General features: G+C 39.0%; 1 protein-coding gene across 4 annotated transcripts in view; it reads left to right on the forward strand.

The window, feature by feature from the left end:
- DCDC1 (doublecortin domain containing 1) overlaps positions 1 to 24,220 on the forward strand; it is a 418,164-nt gene that overhangs the window by 171,043 nt on the left and 222,901 nt on the right. For all 4 annotated transcript variants that reach the window (XM_048854576.2, XM_048854579.2, XM_048854578.2 and 1 more), the window contains one exon: positions 8,433 to 8,525. In XM_048854576.2, coding sequence (XP_048710533.2) covers positions 8,433 to 8,525 — 93 coding nt within the window. The remainder of the gene's footprint in view (positions 1 to 8,432; positions 8,526 to 24,220) is intronic.

A 24,220-nucleotide genomic window follows, 5' to 3' on the forward strand; every position in this document is an offset into this window, starting at 1 on the left:
CTTCTTTGCAGACAACTGTGCTATATGGACTAAGCATAAAAGACTTAAAGTAGCTGAGGAAAAGACAAATTAGGCACTCCAGAGAATTTCCAAGTAGGAAAATGTTTGGGGGATTTAAATGCTCATATGCAAAAACTAAGGGAATGCTTTTAATTAGGAAGAAAATTAGGGAAGGCTGGGACTTATTTCTTTATGGTGAAAAAATTAAGATAGTTCAATAATTTATGTTCCTATGATAATAATAAATTAATTGATAATAAATTAACTTGGAAAGATTGCATAGATGATATCATAAAAATTGTAAAAGTAGAATTAAATTACTTAGTAGTATAGCTGGATACAAATGGGATGCAGATAAGGTATAGATGATATATAATGCATTGATAAGACCAGTTTTAGACTACAGATGACAAGCTTTTGGTTCAGCTTCAAAAACCACTGAATGCATCCGATGAAGTGAGCTGTAGCTCACGAAAGCTTATGCTCAAATAAATTTGTTAGTCTCTAAGGTGCCACAAGTACTCCTTTTCTTTTTGCGAATAAAGACTAACACGGCTGCTACTCTGAAACCTGTTAGAAACTTGGAACTGTTCCAGGCCCAAGCTCTATGATTGACATGTGGTGCAATGGTGGTAACATCAATGTGTGCTGCAAATAGCCACTGGAGAAGCACCTATAAACCTAAGGATGGAACTATTAGATCTAATCTTTTGGGCAAAGGTAAAAGGAATAATGAAAATAGAAGTATACAATGGATTTATGAGGATTGCTGAGAAATTAATAGACAAAATGTGATGGATTGCCACAGACTTCCTCATACGATCAGGGAAAGAATAGGGAAAGGAGATATATTTAAATGAAAAATTGAGAGCGCTAAAAATTTTTAGTCATGGGAAATCAAATTACAGCTGGACAGTTATTTCTCCCATTTGTGGATTTGGAATAGTATGAAAAAAACCAAGGGAATGAAAATACTACACATTATGACCAATACAATTTCTGAATTAATTTATGAAAAATGGGGCCGGCTTAGTCAAATCTATACAGATGGATCAAAAGATGACAGCCTGGGTGGAGTAGGAACAGCCTTCTGTCATCCCAGTCCAAAAATCTAAAAGGCTACTGAATTATGTGACCGTTCTAATGGCTGAACTAATAGGGATAATGTTCGCATTAGCCTGAGTACGAGATGTGTGACCAGCTGCAGCTGTAATTTTATTTGATGCCTTGTCAGGCATTATGACAATCAGATCAGGGACTTCAGGAAGAAAAAATGACACAAACAGTGAAATAATATTCCTAACTACAGAAATAATTCAAGTAGGTATCTGTGTAACAATAGTAGATTATGGCACATATCAGCATACCTGGAAATGAGGTGGCTGACAAAGCAGCAAAAAACAAGCTCTAAAAAATGAGGAAGTGGATCATAAGATATCCTTAAGTAGACAAGTGTAGTCATGAAGGAGCTTGTGAATGAAAGGAGCTTGTGAAGGAATGCCAAGAACTATGGACTAAGGAAACAAAAGGATGAAGATTTTATGATGTATGCTCAAAAACTGAAGATAATACTATTCTCCATAGTCAGATACAAAGAGTCTAGTAGTCATTTTTATAGTATTAGCAGATCATTGTGCCTTAAATGATAAATTAAACTTATTAAAATACATAAAGATAGGTTGTATAATGTGTGCAAAACCAAATAAACTGTTGATCATGATCTGTGGCATTGTGGACAATATTCTATGGAAACAAAGTTCTTTTATGAAAAATTGAGTCAGCGTGGATCAAAGATGTTTCCGTAAAGGGACTAGTGAGAATATCAGGAAAATGTTGCATTTCCTTAAGGATACTAGACTAAGTGAAAGGACTTTTTTTAAAAAAATGGCTAAAAGTGAATGAAGAAAATGGTGGTCATAGCCTCATATGTTGTGCCAAAAAACAAAGACAAGGGGTATGTCTTCACTACCCACTGGATCGGCGGGCAGCGATCGATCCAGCGGGGATCGATTTATCGCATCTAGTCTAGACGCGATAAATCAACCCCCCCCCCCGAGTGCTCTCCCATCGACTCCTGTACTCCAGCACCACGAGAGTGTAGGCAGAGTCGACGGGCAAGCAGCAGCAGTCGACTCACCATGGTGGAGACACCAAAGTAAGTCGATCTAAATACGTCTACTTCAGCTACGTTATTCACGTAGCTGAAGTTGCGTAACTTAGATCAATTCCCCTCCTCCCCCTAATGTAGACCAAGGCAAAGAGAGGATCTTCAGGGGAAGAATTTTGCAGTCAGTCCCTAGGATGAGGGAGGTCAGCAGGGACAAGCACAAAGTCCCAGGGGGAGAGCCTGCCCCGGAGTAAGGAATCTGGCAAGAAGGTAGGAGCGGTGAAGGTAGGAGCAGGGAGTAAAGTAAGCTTCCATGGAAAATCCAAGAGAAAGAGAAAATAGAGAGACTTGGTAGAAAGGAGCACTGGGAAACAGCAACAGGACTGCATTGCTGGTTGTAGGGTCCCTGGGCTGGAACCCAGCTTAGCGGGTGAGCCATTGTTATAGAGGCATAGAGCCTCAAACTGGGACTGAACACCGTTTGGAGATGGCATTTGGACAATTGTCCTTTTGTCCTTCATAACCAAAGTACTGGTGGACTAAAGGGTGACCTAGCTGGAGGGCCAAGTTATCAGAAGAAAGACTATAGCAAAGTGAGCGATGAAGAGCAAGGGGACACCCTATGCAGCGAAAGCTACATTCCTAGACCTAGAGGCAAGGAGGCGCACTAGTGATCAGTAGGAACCTCATTACACTATGCTCTTGCAAACACGCACATGTGAGTAACTGTACTGATCCAAGCAATCTCACTGAATTCAATACATGTGCTTACTTGTGGAATGTATATCACTTGTTTGTTTGCAGGATTGGGGCCTATGGTCCTGTAAATTATCAGGCTAGAACACTGACACTTTTTGGAAGCTATACAGTTGGAGATCAAGGAATCAAGCTTAACTATTGCAGCTTGAACTACAATAATGCTGCACTTCTAATTTTTCCCCAAATCTGAATGGAGATGATTTAGTTACTATTGTTTTATAATCTTTTAATTATTACAAGAAACACAGAATATAATAAAGATCAAAGCTTACTTATATACTACTATTAAATTACTAAATATAGTTATCTATAGCACATATGTTGAGTAACTATAGTTATCAAACAGAATTGGTTAATTGCTTTAATTATTCACATTCAGATAAAATTAAGTTATTAAATAGTTTGTCATCACTAATTTCTATTGTCATTTTCTTCTTTATAAAGTGAAAATAATTATATACGGAATATTAATAAAGATTTCAGAAGCTCAAGCAAACTTGTAAAGTCTTTAACAGAATTATATTTACAAAAATAAGGTCTTTTCTGGGACAGCCATAATGTAGAATTGTGCAATAGTTATGGTATGGTTTTTCAACTAGCAGCTACTTCTCTTTTCCCATACATAAATGGCAGCCAGCAATAGCTAGAAACAAAAGATCCCTCTCCCACTCTCTGAATACAGTGACATTCATTCTCAGAGAAGCAGGGGCAGCTTTTTGAAAGGAGACTTCTTCAGCCCAACAATAACACACAATGAGTTATTGACTTGTTTATATATGGAGCTCTTTTCAGTAACTAACTCTGACTCCCCACAGTCTGGACAAATGATTGATTTCGTTGTTAGAAAAAGAGAGAGCTCTTGCACTAAACTCTGTAGTGCAAACTACTTTTCCCCCATTTGTTCCCCTACTGAATAGGACCTTATTAAAATGCACTTTCCAAAAAATACCTGCAGCTGGCCTTTATAAGCATGTTTTGTATATATAAATAAGTAATTTGTCCCACTCTTTTGTATAGTAATAGGGCATTGGGTAATCTTGTCAATATATATATCTGAAGGCTGATTGCCACAGTTTTTATGTTAAATTGTATTATTTATATTTATCTGCATGTAAAACATAATTCAGATTACTTATTTGAACAGTAGCTATGTGCTAATTGGTTACAAATGTTAATATTTTAAATTTAATGGGCATAAGTTTTTCTTATGGTGAGATCTTGAGACTATAAGTTGGCTATGCGCTCTACATGCAGGTTAATTAGATATTTTATAATATTTGAGCAAAGTATGAACATTTAGTTGAAACCCTTTTGTATTTTGAATATATAATTATTGATCCATTTGTCATCTCATAACTATAATTATAAAATGTCCAGCCATACATTCTGTTATATTCTACTGCTCAAAACACAAACATTTTCCATTAATTCTTTATGCCCATCTGTTGAAAGGAGAATTGATTAATCCACCCTTTTGTTATCTCTCAAGGGTTTTTGTTTTGTTTTCTCTGTAAAAAAGTTGGCTTTCTTCGGTCCTACTTTACATATTTTAAATGTAAACAAGCATTTGCTATCTTCTTTCATTAAAATGTTTATATGCAGCACCTAAAAATTTGGCTTGTACAGCTGCTATGCTGGAGGAACAATTTCTGTATGATCAGAAAGCATAGCTCACTTTATGCTATACTGAACTCTATGCTTTACTAGCTGCATACCCTCCATGGGAAGTTAAGAACCCATTCTCCTCAATAATTTGTGGAGAAATTATGTCTGGGATGCATCTTACAAAGAAACAAGGAAAAGATTATAAGAATTTATTAAAAGTGAACACGTTTGTAAAATAGCCAGAACTAGCCTTTTATTGCACATTAGGCCGAATTTGCTATGGGGTTGCATCTATGTATTCAGTTACACTTGTGCAAAGTGAATGTAAAATATTACCAGATCAGAATGATAGCATTTTAATACAGCACTGCATATACTCTGCAGAGTGGTAAATAATTACACAAGATACAAGGTGGCAGAAAATTATGTCCATTGCATTGTATTTTTAAAAGCTTTTCCCACATGATTTTAAGAAAGGGTAGGTTACCTGTTTATCCAGATGCTTAAAATTTTCAGAAAACCTAGGGAGCCTGACCAATGTCCATCAAATTTGCTGATTTTGGTACTTGTACTCTCTGCCTTGCTGTTTGCTTTTTACTTTTTTCCTTGTTTTGTATTCTTTCCATCATCTTTGTGCTCTCTTTCCCTGTACTTCTTTTCTTTCATTCTTTCTCTTTCATTTTTTGTCCAAATAAATTGTTTCAATTCTTCATACCTTAACTATTTTTTCTCTTAGTTTATTTTCTTTTCTTTTCCATCTTCTGCTTCTTTTATTATACTCTTCTTTGCTGTCTCTTCTTTTCTTTTGGTTTTGAGTACTTTCTATTTCTTTTCCTCTCAATTCTGACTCCTTTTTTTCTTTTCTCTCTTTTCTCACTCTGTTTTCAGTTTCTCTTTTCTGTCCCTCTCTAACCTTTCTTTAAATCCTTTATTAAAAATAACAAACCACCATGCTATTGTTTGTGTAAGAATTTGGGGGGAGGGATAGCTCAGTGGTTTGAGCATTGGCCTGCTAAACCCAGGATTGTGAGTTCAATCCTTGAGGGGGCCATTTAGGGATCAGGGCAAAAATTGGGGATTGGTCCTGGTTTGACCAGGGGGTTGGACTAGATGACCTCCTGAGGTTCCTTCTAACTCTGAGATTCTATGAAGAGAGGAAAATTAGCAAAAGTATATGTACAGAGTTGAGGTCATATAATTTCCCACTGCATGGTACAGATGAATGAAAGAAGAAATCCTATTCCAATGACACAATTATGTATGGCCCCTGTCTATTCTAGACATCCAGGTTAATACCAATTCACTTCCACCTGGGTTATCAATTCTGGGAGCCCAGTGCAGATGGGGCATCGGCAATATATCTCCTGATCAATGTCAGTCTGACTGGCATAGTACATAAAATGATGGCAGCAGCTGGCGATCCATGTACATTAATGCTACCAATCTTGCTGACCTGGGTGGAAATGAGCCAAAATTAGTGGACAGTGTTTTAAAAGTCCCTAGTGTAAACAGGCTTTTTGAGGCAGGAAGCTCAAAGTAATATATAATTCCCCTTCCCCAGTTCAGTGAAAGGTCCTCCACATGAACATCAGTAATCAGTCTCATATGGGTTGTGAAAGGACATTCCTAAGCAGAAGGAGATGGGTAAGGGAAGAGCCACTTTTGTGCCATCACCTGTCTGTAAACCCATTAGGAATTTCCTGTAGAAATTAGTGCTTACTTTGTTATCTATAGGGTCTTGCTTTATGCCATCAACCCACTTTGGGTTATGGATCAGGAGACCGTGACAGCATGTCTCTTGAATGAGTTTTGCTGGCAAAGGGTAAAGTCTGGTTCTCTGCATGGGTTGCCTGGCACTTTTTAGGATTTCCCTGTGAACCTTGCGATATCCACACATATGAAGCTTTGCCTCATTTTTGGATTGAAAACCATGGGCCACAACCTCGACTGGAGTAAATTGGTGTAGTTCCATGGAAGTCAATGGATCAATATTGACTTAGTCCGGTAGAACTATGTAGATCCAGCGCTATAACTCCACCTCCACAGGAACTCTCTGAACTGCAGCGTGTAGAGCTGCTTGGTTTTTGTCCTTCCCATATTTAGTACAGGTATACTATTTGATGATACACAGATCTACTGTGAGTGGTGCCCAGGGTTAGCATTGAAGGGGAAATTGTCTTTCTAACTTTTAACTGGCACACCAACATTTTGAAGTGTTTCTAATCTTTGAAAGACATATGGTAGTTAACTCTCTTGGACAAAGTTGTTCTGTTGGACAAATTATACCTCTCTTTAATCTTACTGGAAGGCACCCACCTGTTGTCTATATGAAATGATGCCTAATATACAAAATATTTTTCAAACAGCAGACGCTTTGACTCTATGGTGATGGGCATGATACAAGAACCTGAACAGAACAGAAAAAGATTTAATGCAGTCTGAACAAGTGAGACCTGTTATGTGTCTTTCATTTAAATTACGCCAAAAGCAGAGCTGCGCTAGGCAAAGATGGCAGGAGAATTGTGCCCCAAAAGAAAAAATGGGCATATTATCATTATGTCTGGATACTTGAAGGAGACGCTATTAATGCTGCATAATTTTTCAAAGTGAAAATGCTCTCTCTTGATTCAACTTTTGCTTTACATATTTCTTATTTGATTTCTATTTGTGTACAGTATTGCAAAATGTATTTAAATGTTATATTTATGAACAATATAGCAAGAGTTTGAACACATTCAAATGTTTGTCTTACATTTTCTTAATAATGGCATGGAGCTTTGTCTTACTACAGTACTCATATTCTTTTTGGGGTTCCAAGTATTTACTCTATTGTATTCAGAAAGCTACAAGGGCATCTACAATCTGTTTTATCATGTGAAAGATAGCATTTTGTGTGCAGTTAATTGTGCTGATGCCCATTGTGGGTGGCAAGAATAAAACCTTGGCTTATGGTGAAAAGCTTTTGGCCGCAACTTCACTGTACTTTATCATTAATCAACCTTAACATGTACAGTAGCCTGAATAGTTACCCAGTCACCGTCAGTCCTTCCAGTCTTACTATCAGCTATGCTCTTTAATGCCAATGGATGCACCAGGACCCAGTCATCTGACAATGTGGCCTCCCAGTAGCAAGTTCCCATCATACACTTTTCCTGTGTAGAGACTTGGACTCTGGGTGTGTGGCTGTAAAGCTTATTCCAACATGTGTATTCACAATTCCACCCAAAGTGTGGAACAGTGGGTAAAATGCTGGTTCCACTGTAATCAATGGAAAAGCTTGCATTGATTTCAGTGGGCCAGGATTTTACCCAGTAAATTCTCACAACTGATAATCTGAGAATGTCAAAAGTAAAGATGGTGCACTTGCACCATTTGTTTGAAATCTGCTCCTGCAGGGGGGACAGTGCTCTGTCCAAGCTTTGTGGTCCTCATACAGTGATCCAGAGTGGGGCGGGGTGGGGAAATCTCATTAGAAGACTATTGTACCAAAGGAAATATGGGGTTGGGGCCACTTCTCTCTTAGCATCACATTGGAGTGGTAACAGCAGTCCCCACCCACAGAGCTAGAACATGTGATTGTTAAGCAAGCTATATAGTAGTGAGTGACTAAAAAGTATTAGGTACCACACAACTTATTTTATTATTGTCTATATTAGATATATCTTAAAAACTGTTTGCCAACTTCAAAATAACTATAATATAAAAATTAAAAATTGCATATATTCAAAGTTAGGTTATTCATTCCAAAGGGTGAGTTTTTTCATATATATATTCTAAATTGAAACTGTCCCTATAATGTTAATAAAATCTGTATTTTCAAATGGCTATAGAATAAATATTTTGTGAATGAACTTGTGTATGAATGATTGTATCACAGTTAAAATGTTTTCACTATTGTAAATATGGGTTGTAATCAACAACATTTTATGCACATTTCAAGAAATGATTTTACATTTTTCAGATGGATTTTGCAATTGATGGTCAGAGAGGGGGAATCACAGAAAAAGGCATTCTTTCAATGACAACAGAGGAATTATATTTAGAGCAAGAAAAAGTAAGTGAATAATATCAGTTAAATATTTTGATAAACCTGGAAAAACATTTCAAAGACAGTGAGAGCTATTATTTATATTTGAATATAAAACTGATTTTAATCCCTGCATATAACTAAAAGAAGAGGGTTTTTAAAAATAATCTGCTACTTATTGATTTAGTAGAAGGCATTTATAATACTGATTACCCATGTACACCTGGTGAGTTCAGATTTCCTAATCTCAAAATGTACTACTGCGTTTTCCTGTTAAAGCAAGCAGTTTTATGATATCAAGACACAGATGGAATACTCCTGCTTGGCTACATATTGAATAAGAATTAATGTCTTAGTCTCTTTTCTGTGGGCTGAGCTCTACCGTTCTGCAAGTTTCTAAGACAAAATCCCCAATGATGGCAACATGAATATGATCCTGTTTTAAATGTCACCTCCCACGGTACAAAGACTTAGTTTTTTTAGGTTAACTCAAGCTTCTTATCAGAAATAAATTGATAATGTGGAAACTGGACAGGACAAGGAGTTCTTAAATTAGTTGAGGTAAACCTAGAAGGTACATTAAAACCAAATGAGGCCCTAAATTACACACAGTCTCCAGAAGTCATGTTCTTGGTAGTATCTCATATTAATGCATGTGCAGGAACAACTAATCTGGCCTAATCCTTTTGCAACTCTGTAATCACCATATTGGGTAAAACAGCTGGGTATTGAAAAATATGTTAGGCCTATGTCTGTGACTTCTTTCCTTATAAAACCAACAGCAGTTAGCTATATAAATTGAATTCCTCATGGGAGCTGAGTTGGGACTCATTTTAACTATAAACCAAAGGAATTTAGCTGTATAATATTGAACAATCCTCAGCTGATTGGTTCAACAAAAAATACTCCTTACAATTCAGTGAACCACCTCATGTGCATTTAAGGTAGGCACAAAAGAGGATGATAAATATAGGAAATATTGCAAAGCCCCTGGTTCATTGATGCATATGGTCTGGGTCTGCCCTAAGGTGACATGCAGTTGGGGAGATGTGCGTGACAGAACATATTTTATTTAAATTTGGATGTTCCTTTAACGTCTGAAATTTTCATACAGTACTAGGACTTGCATAGCTAAAATTAGACCATAGAAATCTTTCAAAATCCTGTTTCCCTTGGGCTTTTTCTGTATGCAAATAGTTAATCTTGGAAAAGTGGAAACCTTGTCCATCTCCAAAGATGGAAGACTCATGTAATAACTTATTTAAAATGATAGCCCTTGAAAGACTCATGCGCATACGATGGCAGGAACACACAAAACTTCAGGACATAGGAGCATTTTCGTCTAATCATTTTGACTAATCATTACTTTTCTTTATTCAGCATTGAAAATTTATACTTTACAAATATGCATGGCTGATAAGTAGTACTCTTAGCAGGTCATTACGTTTTCCACACATCTGTCATGTTTTCTTTTTTCCTCTAATCATCCTTCTTCTGTGGCGAAGTGTCCATAATGGAACCTTTTCCTCTCCCTTTTAATGTCATCTTCTCTTCCAGACCTTTCTCTTCACATCAAGAATGAAATCCTGGCACAAAGGAAGTCAACAGTAAAACTCCCATTAGCTTCAGTGGGGCCAGGATTTCACCCCCAGATTATTATTTGAAAATGCTACCTAAAGTTTCTCTGATTTGTTTGTATTTCCTTCCCATGGTTTCATGCACTAAAACTTCCTAAAGTTTATAATCCTGCAGTCTGAAATGAGTAAGTAGCACATAGCTATTGTGCCCCAGGAGCAGGACAGGATTTGGGAAGCCACAGTCTAGTTTCTGCTTCCCCTTTGCTGGCACAGTTTACTTCTCCTTCTGTGTCAGCTCCTGTGCACATACCAGCATATTGAAAGGTATAGCCAAGGCTCTGCCAGCCCATTCTGTGCCCACCTGCGTGGGAGAAGTTACAGCCCAGTGGTGCCTGCTCTCCTCCACTCCTCGCAGACTCAGGAAATGACTAGGTAGACTGCTGAAAATTCACTGTATGCAGTCTTACAATTGCCTTGTATATCTCTATAAGTCATGTTTGGCCCTGATCCTGTAATTGGATGCATGAGGGCAGACCCTTGTATGTACATGAATGCCCATCGACCTCACTGGGATCCTACGCAAGCAGAAAGGGCAAGCCTCATGTATTCAATTATAAATTTACATAAGAACGGCCATGCTGGGTCAGACCAAAGGTCTATCAAACCCAGTATCCTGTCCTCTGACAGTGGCCAATGGCAGGTGCCCCAAAGGGAATGAACAGACAGGTTATCATCAAGTGATCCATGCCCTGTCACCCAATCCCAGCTTCTGGCAAACAGAGGCTAGGGACACTATTCCTGCCCATCCTGACTAATAGCCATTGGTGGACCTATCTTCCATGAATCTACTTAGCTCCTTTTTGAACCCCATTGTAGTACTGGCCTTCACAACACCCTCTGGCAAGGAGTTCCAGAGGTTGACAGTGCGTTGCGTGAAAAAATACTTCCTTGTGTTTGTTTTAAACCTGCTACCTATTAATTTCATTTGGTGGCCCCTTGTTCTTGTATTATGAGAAGGAATAAATAACACTTCCTTATTTACTTTCTCTATACCACTCATGATTTTATAGACCTCTATCATATCCCCCGTTAGTCGCCTCTTTTCCAAGCTGAAAAGTCCCAGTCTTATTAATCTCTCCTCATACGGAAGTTGTTCTATACCCCTAATCATTTTTGTTGCCCTTTTCTGAACCTTTTTCAGTTCCAATATATCTTTTTTGAGTTGGGGCGACCACATCTGCACACAGTATTCAAGGTGTGGACATACCATGGATTTATATAGAGGCAATATGATATTTTCTGTCTTATTATCTGTCCCTTTCTTGATTCCCAACATTCTGTTTGCTTTTTTGACTGCTGCTGCACATTGAGTGGATGTTTTCAGAGAACTATCCACAATGACTCCAAGATCTCTTTCGTGAGTGGTAACAGCTAATTTAGACACCGTCATTGTGTATGTATAGTTAGGATTATGTTTTCCAATGTGCATGACTTTGCATTTATCAACATTAAATTTCATCTGCCATTTTGTTGCCCCGTCACCCAGTTTTGTGAGATCATTTTGTAGCTCTTCGCAGTCTGCCTAGGACTTAACTATCTTGAGTAGTTTTGTATCATCTGCAAATTTTGCCACCTCACTGTTTATCCCTTTTTCCAGATCGTTTACAAATAAGTTAAATAGGACTTAGCCCAGTACAGATTCCTGGGGGACACCACTATTTTCCTCTCTCCATTCTGAAAACTGACCACTTATTCCTACCCTTTGTTTCCTATCTTTTAACCAGTTACCAATCCATGAGAGAATCTTCCCTTTTATCCCAGGACTGCTTATTTTGCCTTTGGTAAGGGACCATGTGAGAGGCTTTCTGAAAAACTGAATACACTGTATCCACTGGATCTCCTTTGTCCACATGCTTGTTGACCTCCTCAAAGAATTCTAGTAGATTGGTGAGGCATGATTTCCCTTTACAAAAACCATGTTGACTATTTCCCAACAAATTATGTTCATGTATGTGTCTGACAATTTTGTTCTTTATGATAGTTTCAACCAAATTGCCTGGTACTGAAGTGAGGCTTACAGGCCTCTAGTTGCCAGGGTCACCTCTGGAGCCCTTTTTAAAAACTGGCATCACATTAGCTACCCTCCAGTCATTTGGTACAGAAGCTGATTTAAATGATAGGTTTGATACCTCATTGTGTGTACCAAGTTCTGCAATTTTCCAGCAGTCTTGGAATATGTCTACACTGCAAACATGGAGTATGATTGCAGGTCAAGTAGACATATCTGAGCTAGCTTTAATCTAGCTAGCTCAGGTTCTGGAGCAGTGAAGTCATGACATACAGGCTTCAGCAAAGGTTATACAAGCCCTCTCGGAACCCTGGGTAATTGCTCGGGTGACTAGACCATGCCAAAGCATGTGCTGCTGCAGCTTTAGCTTGGGGGTCTCTACTCAAGCTGCAGTCTCACCCCATGATTACAGTGCAGTCATATCCTGTGTTAAATTTTCTTAACACATTTCTCAATATATTTTATAATACAGAATTCCTTTTACCATTCAAGTCAACATTTAAATGAGTCTTTTCACTGTAGCTGAATATTTTATCATCCACCACAGAGTTCAGCTACCTCTTTTTCCATTTATTTAAATTATGTCGCCACTCTAAAGAAAATGTTAATAAAATTCTTTGTTTCCAGGGAAAAAGTGTAGTTTACAATGTCAAGACATAGTGAGCTAATCATAAGATACTGCAGGAAATATTGTAATGAAGAACTAATAAATCTAGCCTTTTTTTCACAAAGATTCATGCCGTGAAATTGACAGCATAATCTATAAATGAAATAATAATACAAAATTGGTGTTAGGCAATAGTGGAACACGATTTCCATGTAGATTCCTGGATTGAAAAAAAAACGTTATTCTTTCAGACAGAAGATTATGAATCTATAAATGTTGTAAGAGCATCAGTAAAAGAACATATAAGCATCTTAAAGTTTAAGGTACTGTAGAAGTTAAAAAGTTATTTATAATTGTATAACCGATGTTTATTTTTCCTTTCAGTAATCTATACATGATGTCTTATTTTCTATAGTTATTCTCTTCTTGCGTGCTCATTTTTGATTCCTCACCATTTGTACTATTTGCTTTTTTTTCTAATCTATAACCAACCAATTTAATATACTGTATGTATTGGCCCCAATCCTAAATTTCTTACTTAAGCAAAAGTCCTAGGACTATCTCTGGAGATTGAACCAGCAGCTTCCTCTGGAGTTAAATAAATTTCTGTGGACATACTAACTCTATCTCTGCCTGCTGAAAGGCATGCACTGAATGACAAAATATTTATAGTCTCATCCCTTATTAGAAATGATCCTGAGGAACCAACCAATTTCTTAATTCTAATCACCCAAGACAAACAGAATTTACTGCTCCTTCACAAAAATGCTACCTAGAAATTTCTCTTACAAGCCTGTGGTTTTCTTTGATACGTTGAAAGCACATGACAATAAAAGGAAACACAAAGTTGATATAGATATTTGTCTAAATCACACATACTTTTTAATTATAGGAGAATAGGTATACATTACAGAGTTTATTTCCAGACACTAAAAATTTACATTCAAACTACACATGTGAAAATCAGTTAAATGTTATTTAAGGATGGAAAATAATATGAAACAATTAATCAGATTTTCTATTCTGCTCCAGCTGGAGGGAAGTCAGGAGGCTGTCTGTGTACATTAAACATGTATAAAGGAAGTTTTAACAGGTTTACAAATCTTTGCCATGTAAGAGAGACAAAAAAATAATCTCCCCACATGAAGAGTACCTAAGTGATATAGGCCACTAAAGAGACTCTATACCGTCCTTTTCCCTAGCTCCTGGTGTAGGAAAGGGGGTGAGTCCAGTGTACCCATCTGCTTCAGCTGTATTTTGAGTTCTGGAACAGTCTCTGGACACAGTCAGAAGTGGCTTAAAGGTGCCTTTCCTCCTGCTTTCCCCGGCAGACCTGCAACAAGCACAGCTTCCCCAAACCAGAGAATCTAGGTCAATGTGCTTTGTCTTTTGGGGTTTTTTTAAGCAAATCAGTCCTAGGTTCTCCGTTTCATGCCTCTCTATTCCATGCAGAACACAGGGTCTTCACTACTGCATCCCATCTCTGCTGGTTGCCTCCTGCAGTCTTAGCTACTTCCCATATCATTTTGATAACTTTCCATTCTGCTTCTGTTGTTTGCATCCATATTATCCTTGCTTGGTGGGTTACAGTCTAATGGCTGTCTTGTTATGTTATTCAGGTCTTTCCTCCATGTACATGCTAGCCTTCTCCATTTTGGTTCTGTAATTTCCCCTGTCCTATCAGTTTCTGTTTTGTCCTCCTTCAGAGTTCTTCATTTGTGGTTTGTTTGTTTTTCTGACTATCTGATACTGGGGATTTGTCTAAGGCAGCTGTTTATGGAAACTTGGAATTTAGATAATCCAGTCAATAAGAAGCAGTCCTAGACTGATGGAATTATCAATATTACATAAGATCACTATAGAGTAGCTTTAAAGTTATTTGATACTCATTTGAATACCATATATTCCTTAGGGACTTAATTATAATTCCATATTAATTGATACATATTTATTTTAAATTGTATCACTTTGAAACAAAAATATTTTCAATACTATAAATCTTCCATCTCTTTCCTTACTATTGTTGCTTCCCAACATCCTTTTTTTCTAACACATCTCTTGTGGGGCGTGATTCTGAAAGGGGCTGATTATCTAGGGCTAGATTATGAAAAGTATTTATGTGCCTGATGATGCAGATAGGCACCTTTCAGAAGTGATAGCTTACTTGACTCCTATCTTTATCTTTCGGTGCCTAAATACCTTTAAAAATCTGGCCTTTATCTCCAACGGATTTTAGTGGGAGCTGAGATACTGACAACTTCAAGGTGCTTGGTACTTTGCAGAATTGGATCCTTAGATTGTAAAAAATAACAATTCCTTTATAATACTTAAGGGCACTTTTCAGACCTAGTTTAGAAACACATTAAGGATGCTGGAGCCAGACCCTTAGATAGTATAGATCCACTGAAGTCGTCAGAGCTTGGCTCATGTACATCAGCTGAAGACTTGGTCTGTTAAATCTAAGCTCATATTGCTATTTTTGTCTGTCTTCTACCCTTTGTGGGGATTTCAATTGACAGGTTCAGTGCGAAGTAGCTCAGAGCACTCCCTGATAACATGTGGACTGTGAGTCGTATAGCATTTCACCTTACATTAGTATTAAGGAGAACAGGAGAAACAGGAGGCGGTATAAATAATAAGAGGACTTTTATATACGTTTATAATAAAAATAATGCTTACAGTTTTTTTGTTCTGACTTCACAGGAGCACCTTTAAATGTTAAAGGTATAAAGTATATGATTTAGAGGTATGAATAAAACCTGCATATTCTGTATGAGTATATCCAATATAGGAGCTTTGCAAAGTATCATGAACATTTACAAACCCAGGCTCAAAAACCTACACATGCACCCTTCATCATGATGATTTCAGCTAACAGGAGGGGCGGAAATATCTTGATTATTGCACCAGAAAAGATTACTTTCCTTCACTGAGTTGAATTTTGCAAGGCTGCAGTACATAGTGGATCAAATCCTCAACTGGTGTAAGTCAGCACAGCTCCACTGAAGTCAGTGCAGCTACACTGATTTACATCAACCGAGGACCTGACCCTATATTTTTAATAGAAGAAATAGGTGGTTTCCCTATTTCCATACGCTTTTTCTTGAAGCAATCTGCTCACTTACCATAGACCCACCCAAATCCTGTACTAGTGTCACTTCCTTGTTGAGTTTTCCTGGAGAATGAGGAGTAAAATGTGTAGGCTTTCTGCAGCACAATGAGAGTGTGCATTTTTTTCAACTTATGCGTACGTAAGCCTTCTTTTGTGAAGAGGACTCATAGGGTCAGATAATGTTTAAAGGGACAGGCTTTATGTCTCTCAGGCCTGCATGTTTCCACATGGATGCTTCCACACACACACAGTTTGAATTATGAACAGACCTATTAATGCTGGGATCACAAAAGGTCAAGTTTTGTCTTCTTTTACCTCTATTCAGAATTGCTTTTGAAAAGGGGGAAAAAGGGATTTGCAGAAAAAAAGATTCATGATGAAGAATTTTACAGGTCTTTCTCTCCCCCACCCCCACCCCCTCTTTTTAGCAACATCTGGGAATTGAAAAAAAATTCTTACTATGTAAAATAGTTCAGGGGTATTGTATTACTAGATTTTAATATAACTCTCCTAGGTCACATGTAGGGTTACCTTTTGGGATAGCCTGTTACCTAACAACAAAAGGAACTTCTGTAAAAATTTCCTGGTACTAAAATGTATATAAAGTTTATCTGAAGAAACATCCTAAAATTTCCCACAAAAGAATTATGGGTATTTATTTTTCTGATAACAGCGGATGGCCAAATCCTGAAATATTTCCACCATCAAAACTCCCAATTGAGTCATCAAGTTAAATTAACAGCTTGAGCATTTTCAGACTATTATTTTAATAAGTTATTTTAAAAACTTGTATGTAAAAGTGGATTTCTACATATGGCATATGAAGAGAATCTACTTCATAGGTGACTCTGAAATGTCAGGCTCTATACACATTAAAGGGTTTTGATGATATCAGGGTAACCGTGAAAATATAGCATTGGAACACATTTGTTAGAAAGCATTCTAACAGTCCTCACCCTAAGTAACATTTACATTATATAAACCAATACCATTTCAGTAGGAAAGTCAACTAAATAATTTGGCTGAGTTAGATCTACTATCAGACTTCCACATCCTGCAATGAGCTGTGCAGAATCTTAAAATGCATCTTTAAGATTTAAAACCACCTAAAAATGTTATCTTCTGTTTTTTTAAAAAACTTACAAAAAACTGCCTAAGAAACAGAAAACAAAGAATAGGGGGGAAATGGTCAGTTTTCAACATGTCAAAAGGTTAACAAGAACAGTGCCTTCAGACTCTGTATTATGTTTGATGTTATTTACTTTATTTATTAATCATCTGGAAAAGATGAAAACAGTAAAGTGGGAAAATTTTCAGATGAAACAAAATCATTTAAGTTAGTTAAGAGTGGAGAGTACAGTAACTTCAGAGAGACCTAACAAAGCTGGGTAAATTGTTACATGATGACAGATGAAATCCATTGTTGTCAAACGTAATATAATGCACATTGGAGGGAACAATTTGCACTATTCATCCACATTGCTGGATTCTAAAAATGACTGCACCACAACTAAAGGTGGGGAAAAATTTGACTGGGCTTACCCAAAGAAGGCAGCTCTGCTTTGTGGTTGGTCGTGGTGGTGGGGGGGGGGGGGGGGGAGGAGGAGAGGGAGGAAGGTCAGAAACTGCTGCAAAAGGTGCTTTGCAGCGATGACTCCCCCCCCAGTCCCCCCAGCCCGCTTTCCCCCAGGAATGTGAATAAAGGTACGAAACCTGGGTGGGGCAAGTCTCTATGTCCCAGCAGCGAGGAAGCCAACAACAGGCTGGGCAGAACAGGAACAGGCTAAGGCTCTAAGGCTTGCTGCAGTACCACGTGGAAGCAGCATGGCCCCAAGAAAGCATGGCTCCACAAAAGCAGCAAACAGTATTGGAAATAGCATGATTCCAGAGACACGGAGAAGGCATTACAATGCTTCAAAGGGCACAAGGTCACCTAAAAACAGGATGTTTTCTTCCACCTAACACAAGGGATGGCGGTAATGCTGATCCTGAGGGTGAGTATAATCTAAACCACACAGAGGTTGGGGAAATGGGTGGCAGAGGTGGTATTCAGCCTTCCAGCCTGGCAGAGGGTGGCAGTTGCAGGGTCCACAGCTAGGTGCAGGGACCGTGCTCAACCAGACACTCAGGGAGTTCACCTAAGGGGAACAGGAGTCAGCCGATTGGGGTATTAAATACTCTGGGCCCAGAAGTGGAAGGTTGAGAATCCTGGGCAGACCCACCTAGGGGTGGTACCTTCAATGGAGGGCAATGACGGTATTACACAGCTGCTGCAAGCTAATTTGCATTTACAACAGCAGCTTCAGGCAGCTAGATGTGAGGGGTCTGCACAGGGTGACAGGGTAGGCCCAGCATGGGCTCAAGTTTCAGCAGCAAGACAGGGAAGGGCACATGACAAATCATCGGCCATCAGGGCACGTAACCGCAGGGGACAGAGTAGACACTTCCGGGGGGCCTATGGGGGAGCAGGGCTCTGCAGAATTCCCTACATTCAGTCCTCAGTACAGTTATGCCGGGGTAGCTTACCTGAAAGGAGTTCACCTACTCAGTACAACTAAATATAATTCACTCATAGGCAAATTTGTGCATGTAATATCCCTATGGCACAGGAAGGTGTTCACAGACAGTAAACATGGACAAGGCAAGCAAAACAGCCAACTGGCCAAGAGGCCAACAGTATCTAGAACATGAAAAAATTTGGGAGGCTGCCCTCGTCATCTAGGCGGGTGTTATGGTACAGGCCTACCCAGACAGCAGCCTGGCTTTTGTTAATTATACGACTATAATTAGGTGGGCACCCAATATGTTTGGAGGCATGTTATAAACAGTTTTCATTAAGGGCAGCAACACAAACTTGAATAAGGTAACATCACACACTGTGGTTCAAGGGCATAACACCAAGGTTGGCAGGGGTTCGTTCATACCTCAACAAGCTCAAAAGGGGCACTGGGCCCGTAATAGTATTTGCTGGGCATTTAATAATGGTGGTCATTTCCGCAACCCCTGTAAATACAGGCATGTTTGCAAGATGCCTGCCGCCGGCAATTTTATTTCCACAAGGCTATGCCTATAGGCTCTTCAGTATCCTGTGAAGTCTTTCAAAAATTTTCAGTACAGTGTTGCACTGGGCAGTGGTGCGGTCAGTGAAACTAAACCAAATAGTGCATTATTTGCATAATTTTGTTCGCAGGGCAAGCTGGGTCAAATGACTGTTTTCACCTGTTGGGCACATTTCAGGGCCTGGCTAAATAGTTGGGTTAAACAAACAAAAACCCTTCCACTACATTAACCTACCTGGGCTTTGAGCTGAACTTTGTTTGCAGGGTTGTTGTCCCGGGCGGGCGTTTTTGTGCCCGGCTGGCAGCAGCAACACCTGGCATAGTCAGACCACACAATTACATACGAGTCACTACACAGATGTATTAAGACTTGTGGGTGTGGAAAAGTTTTCTAACTCAATTTAGTGAGGTATCATTGTGTGGTTATAAATGGTTATTAATTTGGGGCTAATATAAAGGTGTGCCTCTGGCGCAATAACATGGCAGTGGTACAAGTTATCAATCACCAAACTTCCAAATCGCACAGGATTGGAAAGTTGGTAAGGGCATTTGTTCTCCAATGCTTAACCTTCAACATCTGTTTTTTCTTCCAAGCACATGCCAGGCATGGATAATGGCATAAAAGACGCCTTGTCTCATTTCCAGTTTGCCAAATTATGTAGGCCACGGGTTCTCTCGAACCTCGGAATGTCCTGTGATTGGCAGAATGCACATTATTGGCTCCAGCTTACAAATTGTTTATTTTGTTTTGTTTTAAGGAGTCCTGTCAATTCAAGGATCAAAAAAATGGGTCACTTATGCGGCCCTCTGTTAAGGGTGGCTGTTCCAAGTCAAGAATAATTCAGCTGCTGGTGCCCCTTGACGATCACACATCGGACAGTGGGTTCTTTCTCTCCAGTAGGGCTGCTAGCCAAGAGGGCATTTGCAGATGTCTGGGAACCCTGCAGGGTTGGGGGAGGAGGCAGCCAAGCAAATGGCTGGTGCCTCCTTATGGCGGATGTTCAGTGCAGGTACTCCAAAGGGAGGGCAGCCAGTGACCAGATAAATGGCCTGTAAAGGACTTAAAAGGAGGTCCTGGATAAAGGAACAGCACGGGAGTTCTGGGGACTCCTGTGACTGGCACGGCAGGGAGCCAACCCCCTCTGTTCTCATAGCCCTCCTAAACCTTCTCACAAGGCTGGTGGATGATAAGGTCCAAGCCATGGGTTGGCTGGGGGACCTGGGTGGAAACAAAGGGGGGCTGGTGAAAGCCCTGGAAAAGTGAGTTGAATAAGCATGGATTAAACAAAGGGGGGCTGGTGAAAGACCCAGAGAATTAATTTAAATAAGCATGAATTTGTCTGCACTGTACATTTTATCTGCCGGGTAGTCGCAGACATCTATATAATAAAGTTGCAGCCTGATTAAAACCCATAACAAGTCTCCTGTCCTTCTTACGGTATACCCAGACAATGGCTGTTGCCACTCAGGGAAAAGATCTGGGGATCACTACGGACAGTTGAAGAAAAACCTTTTTGTTATGCATTGACAGCCAAAAACGCAAACAAACTCTTAGGATATATAAAGATGGGATAGAAAATAATACTAAAAATATTGTAATGCCATTCCAATCTCTCTCACCTGGAGCAATGTAATTTATTCTGTTCACCTGTATGATAAAAGTTATAACAGAAATACAAGCTGTCATAAATATAAAGGGAAGGGTAAACCCCTTTGAAATCCCTCCTGGCCAGGGGAAAGCTCCTCTCACCTGTAAAGGGTTAAGAAGCTAAAGGTAACCTCGCTGGCACCTGACCAAAATGACCAATGAGGAGACAAGATACTTTCAAAAGCTGGGAGGAGGGAGAGAAACAAAGGGTCTGTGTGTCTGTCTATAGTCTGTCTTTGTCGGGGATAGACCAGGAATGGAGTCTTAGAACTTTTAGTAAGTAATCTAGCTAGGTACGTGTTAGATTATGATTTCTTTAAATGGCTGAGAAAAGAACTGTGCTGAATAGAATAACTATTTCTATCTGTGTATCTTTTTTGTAACTTATGGTTTTGCCTAGAGGGGTTCTCTATGTTTTTGAATCTAATTACCCTGTAAGGTATCTACCATCCTGATTTTACAGGGGGGATTTCTTTATTTCTATTTACTACTATTTTTATTAAAAGTCTTCTTGTAAGAAAACTGAAAGCTTTTTCATTGTTCTCAGATCCAAGGGTTTGGGTCTGTGGTCACCTATGCCAATTGGTGAGGCTTTTTATCCAACAATTCCCAGAAAAGGTGGGGTGCAAGTGTTGGGAGGATTGTTCATTGTTCTTAAGATCCAAGGGTCTGGGTCTGTAGTCACCTAGGCAAATTGGTGAGGCTTTTTACCAAACCTTGTCCAGGAAGTGGGGTGCAAGGTTTTGGGAAGTATTTTGGGGGGAAAGACGCGTCCAAACAGCTCTTCCCCAGTAACCAGTATTAGTTTGGTGGTGGTAGCGGCCAATCCAAGGACAACGGGGGGAATATTTTGTACCTTGGGGAAGTTTTGACCTAAGCTGGTAAAGATAAGCTTAGGAGGTTTTTCATGCAGGTCCCCACATCTGTACCCTAGAGTTCAGAGTGGGGAGGAACCTTGACACAAAGGATTTAGAGATGGATGACAAAAAAAGATTAGGAGCCTATAGCAATTTCTCTTTGAAGAAAGATTGAAAAGATTGGGACTGTGTAGTTTAGATAGGAGAAGAATAAGATGGTCTATGATAAAAGTACAAAAATGATGAATAGTGTAGAGAAGGTAGATCAGAAACTTCTATCTACTTTTTCCTAATACTACAAGAATAAAGGACATTTGATAAAATTGAAAAGCAACAAATATAAAACCAATCAAAAGATGTGCTTTTTTTTAAACTGCACTTAATTAACTTATTCATTAGTACAATATATCAATGAGACCAATAGGTTAGGCTATGTCTATACTACCACTTATGTCCACAAAACGTATGTCAGGAGTGTGAATATTCCACCCCCTAAGTGACATAAATTATGCCGGCATAAGTGGTAGAGTGCACAGTACTATGTCGTTGGGAGAAATTCTCCTGCTGACATAGCTACCACCACTCATTGGGGGTGGGTTAATTATGTCAACGGGAGAGCTCTCTTCATCAGCATAGACCGGCTATACGTGAGATCTTACAGCCGTACAGCTGCATCAGTACAGCTGTTCTGCTGTAAACTCTCCAGTGTAGACATAACCTCAGTAGGATTTAAAAAGAGAATTAGATATAAATACCAACAATGAGAACATCCACAGTTGTATCATGTTTGATTAAAAAGTATGCTTCATGTCCTAAGCCACTAACTGAGGAGGGTTAAGAAGAAACTTCTGCTGTATGCAGGTGTCAAGGTTCCTCCCCCACTCTGAACGCTAGGGTACAGATGTGGGGACCTGTATGAAAACCTCCTAAGCTTATCTTTACCAGCTTAGGTCAAAAACTTCCCCAAGGTACAAAATATTCCACCCTTTGTCCTTGGATTGGCCGCTACCACCACCAAACAAATACTGGTTACTGGGGAAGAGTTGTTTGGAAACGTCTTTCCCCCCCAAAATACTTCCCAAAACCTTGCACCCCACTTCCTGGACAAGGTTTGGTAAAAAGCCTCACCAATTTGCCTAGGTGACTACAGACCCAGACCCTTGGATCTTAAGAACAATGAACAATCCTCCCAACACTTGCACCCCCCTTTCCTGGGAAATGTTGGATAAAAAGCCTCACCAATTGGCATAGGTGACCACAGACCCAAACCCTTGGATCTGAGAACAATGAAAAAGCATTCAGTTTTCTTACAAGAAGACTTTTAATAGAAATAGGAGTAAATAGAAGTAAAGAAATCCCCTCTGTAAAATCAGGATGGTAGATACCTTACGGGATAATTAGATTCAAAACATAGAGAATCCTTCTAGGCAAAACCTTAAGTTACAAAAAAGATACACAGACAGAAATAGTTATTCTATTCAGCACAATTCTTTTCTCAGCCATTTAAAGAAATCATAATCTAACGCATACCTAGCTAGATTACTTACTAAAAGTTCTAAGACTCCATTCCTGGTCTATCCCCGACAAAAGCAGCATATAGACAGACAGAGACCCTTTGTTTCTCTCCCTCCTCCCAGCTTTTGAAAGTATCTTGTCTCCTCATTGGTCATTTTCGTCAGGAGCCAGCGAGGTTACCTTTAGCTTCTTAACCCTTTACAGGTGAGAGGAGCTTTCCCCTGGCCAGGAGGGATTTTAAAGGGGTTTACCCTTCCCTTTATATTTATGACAGCAGGTTATTCTGTACTTGCTTTTTATGGAGAGTTTCCCCTCTTTCATCTGACACAGCTAGTACTGGCTATCGTCAGAGACAGAATACTGGATTGGATGAATCAGTTATCTAGTCCCATGTAGCAATATCCATATTCTTTTTAAATATGCAGGAATTTAGAAGTCTTATGCCATAGTACTGTGTGTCTTGCAAAGTAATAATAGAGGGATATTCTCTGTGTGATTTTAATCAAAACTTTTTCTTGTTAATATCTTCAAATCTCTTAAATATAGCACAGAAAAATTCTGACAAAGCCTACAAATACATTTCAGGTTTCTAATCTAGTAGCATCACAGCCACAGAAACTTTGTTCTCATTTTAAAACGTATAAATGAGTTTCTGTATAGCCTTATATAACTCAGTTGCCTGTGTCGTGTTCTCGATCTATCTATACAGAAATTGAATAAAATAGAACAATAAGAAAAGTGTCTGTCTATGCACTACAAAGCTATCATTCTTTTACTTACCATGCTCACTCCACCCTACTCATCTCTTAAAGGTTGACAAAACTAATGATATTCATGATCTGATTTTCATTGTTAGGTGCACAATTGCATATGAAAAATGCAATTATTAAGTATGGTTAGATGCATAACTGTATGTTCTACCATATGCAAAAATACCTCATATGGGCATGTAGTGATAATAATTACACCCCCAAATGAGTATGAATCGTGTATATGCTCTTTTAAAAAATAGCTTCATATTTTGGACCGAAATGTTAAGGATTAATTATGAAACTATCTCTATAAAGAGAGAAGCCTTGTAGCATGCTATGAATACCCTGAAATTTGGGGTTTCTGGAACCAAACGGATGGATAATTCTAAAGCTCTCATAGTGTAAATATTCTCCTTTCAATTCAAATCTGGGAACTCTCTGCAATAGCATCCCTGCTGATTTCAACTCTCAGGATGTTGGAAAGGGGATGTGCTAGATTTAAATTTGTGATGCTGGTGGTTACATAT

This window comes from Caretta caretta, chromosome 6 (genome assembly GCF_965140235.1).
Source record: "Caretta caretta isolate rCarCar2 chromosome 6, rCarCar1.hap1, whole genome shotgun sequence".
In the NCBI taxonomy this organism is placed as follows: Eukaryota; Metazoa; Chordata; order Testudines; family Cheloniidae; genus Caretta; species Caretta caretta.